A 6,645-nucleotide genomic window follows, 5' to 3' on the forward strand; every position below is an offset into this window, starting at 1 on the left:
TGTGCTGTGATCTCGCCTGGGGAGGGGTCTGCTGGCAGTCCCAGCCTGGTGCACCATCTGAACCCCTCTCCCTCTGCTGTCTGGCCTCCTGCTGTGGGCAGCAGCTGACCAGGATCCTGGGTGTGGCTCTCTACAACCTCTGAGCCCTGACCCAGGGAGCACTGTGTCCTGAGTCCCCTGGCCCTCTGTCACCTCTTTGGGTTCTGGGGTGGACGTGTGTAGCCCTGGCCTTGTTGGATGGAGGGGGCTCCTGTGTCTCTAGAGAGTGGTGACCGAGGAAGACCCTGCCAGGGCCTCCCGACCAGCCACCTCTGGCTCCATCCTGGCTGCTGCTTCCTCCTGTTTCCTGGGGAGCAGCCAGTGGCTGGCAGAGGGGCAGAGACCTCAGTTGTGGGCTCACTGCAGAAGGAAGTGTCAGACCTGGGGACCTGTCAGGGATGTTGGGGCAGACTCTGAGAGCTCCAGATATTCCAATGCCTTGCACCCCTGGTGCTGGCCCAGGAATTCGTCTCTGCAAGATGGGGACCCAGGGCCGTGGGTGTGAGTTCTAGCTCTAGTTCTGGAGTTGCCCACACACTGTGGAGCTGGGCCTTCCTCCCTCGTGCCTCCACAGGGTCCTGCCAGGGCCTGGGAGGACAGTTCCCTTCTGCTCAGAACCTTGGAGCAGTAACCCTTCAAGCTCTGTCTGCTCTGTCCTGAGGGTCACCTGCAGATCCACCTGCCAAGCTCCTCGGCCGCGGGTCTGTGCCCACCAGCGCCCCAGATCTGGACTCTCTCAAGCGAATCGCTGCACTGGTGCCTGGTCCGCAGACAGAGTGCTCTCGCTGTCCCTGGGTGCCAGGTGTTGGAGCCAGAGCAGCCTGAGAGGGTCTTCTGGGTGGATGGAAGCTCCTGAGCACAGAGCACCTTCTGCAGGCTGAAGCCCAGCGGCGCCCCCTGCCTGCCACGGGCACAACCTGCAGGGATGAATCCCAGAGGAAGATGGAGTGGCCAGACCCAGAAAGTTTCCCAGCCCAGATTTGGAGTGGGGTCACCATAAGAGGGCAGAGGGGAAGACCCAGCTGGTCTTGGACTGAGAGTGTCTGGCCGCTCATGGGTGCGCACTCCTGAGGTTCCTGTCGGCAGCCGGCAATGCAAGGCCCACAGTGAACTTGGAAGTGTCCTCCTCTGCAGGGCAGAGTGAGTAGCCAGCTCAGAAGACTTTCCCTGGAAGGGAACGTGTCCAGGGCTGTTCATGCGGAGAATGGAGTGTGCTCCCGCCAGGAGCAGTGGCTGAGAGGCCGGCCCAAAGAAGGTCAGCAGGGTCCACTGGGCATGGCGTGTTCAGGGGTGCCTGGGCATGGGCAGGACTGACGAGGTCTAGGCGGAGGGGCTATGGAGTGGGGAAAGGGCCCTAGGACTCGCGGGCGCGTGCAGAATTGCTGGTCACGCTGGGGTGAGGGCCATGGGGGCATCCTCGCTGGGAGCTGTACACACGAGATTTGCCCACGCTGGCGTATGTCTCAGCCCCAATCCTGAAAATCAAATGGGGTACCGTCCGACCTCACAGGGAGGCACAGGTGGACAGCGCCATGGTGGTAAGCTGAGTCACCGCTAGAAGGGTCTTCGTGCGGAAGTCCCAACCCAGGCAGCTCTGCTGGCCTGAGCCCAGGTGGGAGGAAAAGACGGGGCCTAACACGTGGACAGAGGTGCTGCCACCCGACCACATACCCAGCCCTGGCGCCTGCAGAAGACCCCGCGCCCTTCCTAGTCAGAGCCAGCCCTGGTCTCCCCGCCAGCACACCGCACTCCCAGAACCCAACTTGCCGTCCCCAGGGATTTTGGGGTGCATTTCACACCCACTTGGGCGGTTTAGGCAGCAAAAAGCTGCAGGACGCCTCTCAGTCCCACGACACCGCGTGGATTTGAGCGACGCGGCTAGGGTGACTCAGTACAGATGAACTGCAGGGACTCGCAAGGATACCCTGGGGGACACACGGAGAAGGCATCACCCCCTCCCTGGGGCTCCTGGAGACTTGCAAGGGTGGTCGCCAGAGCGGAGGCGGAGATCGGAGGCTGTGTCCCGAGTATTAGGAGGGTCACTAGCGCCTGCGGGCGGAAGCGCCAGGGACTGGGTTTTGGCGAGCGAGGGGTGCGCGGAAGGACCACCGCCTCGCCAGTCTCTGGTCACTTGACCGCGGTGCTGAGGTCGGTGGCCGGCAGGGGGCGGTCCTGGGTGAGCTGCTGGGGTAGCATCTCCTGTTCCTGTGCACCAGAGTCCCCTTGGTCTGTGTCCCTGGGTCCCCTGCAGTAGGAGTGCTGCTGAGGGACCCGAGGGCTGAGGCCCAGCCTGTCTGGGCTGTGCAGGCGAAAGAGCAGTAGGCAGCAAAGGGCTTTGGGCCTCTTTGGGCCGGCCTCTCAGCCAGTGCTCTTGGGGAGGCAGCCATCCGGCGGGCACCTCAGCAGTCTCCAGGGCAAGGTTAGCCCAGGGGTGCCCCTAGGGTCACCACCACTCAAGGCCAGACACAAAACTAAACGCAAACCCAGGTCTCAGGTGTGAGTGGGCAGAGTTTTGTTTTCTCCTGAAGGCCAGAGACCCTGAGCTGCTGCCCACCTCTGGGCTGTGTGGGCTTCCTGATTTCTGTTTCCTAGGACCTTCCTGGAGGCCACAGGAAGTTCAGTCTCCTTCTGCCTGCAGCCACCAAATATGGGGAAAGCCAGATGCCACCTAGCACTGAGCACCCCCAGCCAGAAGTCAGGAACTTGCAGAACCTGGGACATGCATGCGACAGCAGAGGAGAGAGGTTCAGATCATGTACCAGGCTGGGACTGCCAGCAGACCCCTCCCCAGGCGAGATCACAGCACACCCACGTACGATGCACTTTATTGAATCCCACTGTGGACAGATGGGTGCGTGTAAATGCTTCAGAAAGCGAGGGGTGCAGGGGCAGGGCCTCAGCCCCGGGTGCAGGGCCAGCTAGGGGGTCAGGACATGGCAAGACTAGATGCCCCCAGGATGGTTTATCATCTGCGAAACAGCCTGGACAATCGCTGCTGAGAAGATGATGAGAATCACGATGGCGCCGATGGTCAGGAGGATGTTGAAGATCAGGGCCCAGATGTTCAGGCACTTGGCAGTGGAGGCGAAGGCCTGGGCCCCAGTTATGTCACCCACCATCTTCCTGTCCCTAGACTGGGGAGACCAGATGGAGAGGGTCAGGGGAGAGGCAGGTGCTAGGCCCAGGCCCCAGGGTCCTCTCTGCCCCTTCCTCTCACACCCTCAGACTGTGCAGCAGGCCCCAGTGCTGGCTGCTCACCCCAGCTTGGGAGACAGCCTGGGGTGCCACAGTCTGCAGTGTGCAGCGGGTACTTCTGCCATTGGGCATAGGGAGAAGTCCTCTGGGTTGGGGATGGGGACAAGAGTGACCCCAGATTCCCAGGCTGCTCCCTCCTGTGCCTGCCCTGGGAGATCCCCTAATGCCCCCACACTTACCCAGAAAGAGGAGGGCACACAGGGTCAATGCACACCAGCCTTAGGGGGTGATCCACAGCAGCTCCCCCAGCACACACAGACCCACACACCCCAGGTGCAGGTGGAGTGTCAGCCTCCCATTCACTTCCCCCACCCTGACCCCCCCCCACTGCCCAGCGCCCCCTCAGCACACACACCTTCACAGAGTAGGCGAAGGCGATGAAGCCCAGGCAGCAGAAGTTCATGAAGAGCGTGTTGAACAGGGACCAGACCACATGGTCGGGCACAGAGATGTCTCTGGGCATGTTGATCACGGTGGTCGTCTGGGAGGCAGAGGTGTGGCCACCTCCCATCACAGATACTTCGTACTCCTCCTTGTGCATCTCCTGGCTTTGTGCCACAGAAATCCTGGGAAGAAGGCTTGGACAGTGAGGCTGGTGGTGGGAAGAAGAGCTGATGGTGGCACTGGAAGTGGTGAGGGCCACCCGTGCCCAACCGTTTCTTTTTCTCAGAAGTTTCTATTTCCTGGTGTTTTTGATTTGGTGACTTTCCATGCAGAAGGGGGAGAACACCACCCTGGGTTTCAGGTTACAACTAGGATTGGCTGCAGAGCGGGGCCACTTCCTGCGCAGCCTTGTGCCTGCCCCCAGCCTGTCCGGCAGGCAGGCCCGACCTGAGGATAGAGTGCAGAGAAGGTCCCCTGGTTTCAGCCCCTGGGAGGCCACGTGCACATGGAAACCACAGTGCTGGACTGTGCGTGAGGGATGATGACTTTTTCATTTTTATATGATTTATGTAATTCATAGTTTATATGAATTAATTTTTAGAGTCATTAGTTCTTAATTTTAATTAAAAGTAATAGTTGAGTGAAGAATAAGAATATCATAGTGTTTAACATCAAGTTCTGGGAAATCATGCTCCTATCAAATAAAGGAGACAGGCTAGCCCCTCCTCACATTCTACAAGTGGTAGGGAGCTGTCAGGTAGCATCCTGTGCAGGCCAGGCCAGGCCAGAAGAACACACCGACACAGAGGACCCATCTCCCGGCAGTTAGACTGTGAACTCTCCAGGACCCTCAAAAATATTCAGCCTGTGGGACACATTCCACACGCTCTCTCCCAGAACCCTTGTTAGTTATATGCTTACCCCCTCGGGCAGCTGTGTGCAGAGTCCCTGGGCGCTCTGCCTCACCCACAGCAGCAGCGCCTCAGTCCCTCAGTTGGAAGCCAGGCAGGAGCAGATGTTGCTCATTTACATCAGAACATGAGAACAGGAGTTAGTGAGGGTCAGTGAGTGTCAAACTGATCCCTAGGCTGCTGGCAGAAAATAAAATAAAACTTCTAGAAAGTTCCCTGTCACATTCACAAAGGTGGTGTTACCAAAAGCTCTGTTGTTGAGCCACGACGCAAAGAAATGACCACTGACTCCAATTTTAAATCAAATTAAAGCAAGCTTATATTGTGTACACAGAGAGAAGTGGTCAGCAGCTGTCTCACCCAAAGCTGGGCTAAAGAACAGCACCCCAGCTCTTCAGGAAAAAAGGTTTTATAGCATAAAAAGTTACAAAGGGGGAGTGTCTTGGCAACTTAGAGCTAACAGGATTCTGGCAAGCATAATACAAAGGCAGGTAGCAGGGTGATGATCTACATGGCTTCACATTTCAAAGTAGAAAATCAATTGAGATTCCAACATCAGTATTTATGGGGGGCCGCTCAGGTTTTAGGGAGGGTTGTTATCTGGTCAAGGAGAGCCAGGCCTGGGTGAGTTCAGATCACAGACCAGGATTCCAAACCAGATCAGCTCTCAGAATATGGTCAGGCCAAATAAAGATCTTAGTAAAACAGAAATGAACTTTCCGTGACTTTTTGATGAGATGGCTCCCAATCTGAGGATAGAATCAGGTTGGGTTCCTCACTTGACCCTGATGCCACTTCATGCCAATTTAATAGTGAGGACACGTTTTGAGAAAAAGGAAGAAGAAGGTTTATTGCTTTGCTAGCAAAGGAAAAGTAGAGGGGACTGCTGTTCCAGAGGCAGTGATTTCTCCCTGTGAAGAGAAAATGGGGGCTTTTAAAGATGCTCTTCAAGGGTGGCGTTCCAGGTGTGCCCTGGCAGGGGTCCCAGGGCACCCTGATCAAGTGTTAGGGTTCCCTTGTTAATTTGGGAAATATTCACTTAGATCCTCTGGCAGACATCTCCTTCCTGTGGTGGGTGTTCAAGGATGATTAATTACAGGGAAGAAAAGATAACACTGTCTCCCTCATCTTGTTAGGGAGGGGAGAGGGGAGAAGAGAAAGAAACATGTCTTTTTAAAAGTAAGCCTGGGAGCAAGGAGGGCTGTCTTCAAAAGGTGAACCCCTGTCACAGTGGCAATAACTGCATGTACAGGGACAGGCCAAGGCTGGGGTCTCTCCACGGTAAGTGCCTGTCTGGCATATGGAGACCCTGGGTTCTATCACCAGCACTGCAGGGGGAAAAAAAAGACTGAAACAGAAAAGATCGACTCTGGCTTCTAACAAATTAAAAATCATCAGATTTGCCTTTGCCCTGAGTGTTACCCTGCAGCCCTCCACCCGCTTCTGGTGTACCCTGAGGAAGTACCCTCCAGGCCCAGGATCAGGAAGGTCTGTGCTTCCCTGCTCCCTGGAGCAGAGGCCCAGGCCAGGGTTCACCCACCCCTAGGAGCCAGCCAGGGTTATTTTTGCAGACAATAGCTTCTTGGTGAAGAATGTGGAAAGAATACCGCCCCCTGCCCCCCATCAACCAAAGATGGTGGGTGACCTGGGAGGAGGGAAGGAGAGAGACGCCAAAATTTCGATCCTTTGAATAAATCATTTCCAGGGACAAAACAAACCCTGGAAATGAGACAGTCATCAATCCCAAAATAGGAGCCCCTGGGAAGACGGATCCCTTCCCAAATAAATTCTCTCCCAGTGACAGTGAAACGACACATCCATCTTGTTCCCCAAGACAACACTCTGACCCCTGGAGGACAAGATGACCACTGGACCCTGAACTCTGAGTCCTCCATCCCTGCACTGTAAGAACCCTGCTTAATAAAGGCTGTGCCCACTAAAAACCAGCTCCAGATATCTGCAGCTTGTTGCCCACATCCTGTTAAAGGCTTCACTACCAAGTCATCTCCCAATGTCAACTACAGAAACCCCCACCCTTCCTGTCACCAGGGGCCAT

The 6,645-nt window shown here is 56.2% G+C and overlaps 1 protein-coding gene across 1 annotated transcript; it reads right to left on the bottom strand.

Moving 5' to 3' along the window:
• Nucleotides 1-2,852: 2,852 nt before the first annotated feature.
• Nucleotides 2,853-3,997, bottom strand: LOC144254379 (interferon-induced transmembrane protein 1-like). The gene is made up of 2 exons (XM_077797472.1): nt 3,650-3,997; nt 2,853-3,173 (listed from the first exon to the last, which is right to left on the bottom strand). The coding sequence occupies exons 1-2, from the start codon at nt 3,833-3,835 to the stop codon at nt 2,982-2,984; spliced, it is 378 nt and encodes a 125-aa protein (XP_077653598.1). The 5' UTR covers nt 3,836-3,997; the 3' UTR covers nt 2,853-2,981.
• Nucleotides 3,998-6,645: the final 2,648 nt, after the last annotated feature.

Source organism: Urocitellus parryii, chromosome 4, assembly GCF_045843805.1.
Source record: "Urocitellus parryii isolate mUroPar1 chromosome 4, mUroPar1.hap1, whole genome shotgun sequence".
Lineage (NCBI taxonomy): Eukaryota > Metazoa > Chordata > Mammalia > Rodentia > Sciuridae > Urocitellus > Urocitellus parryii.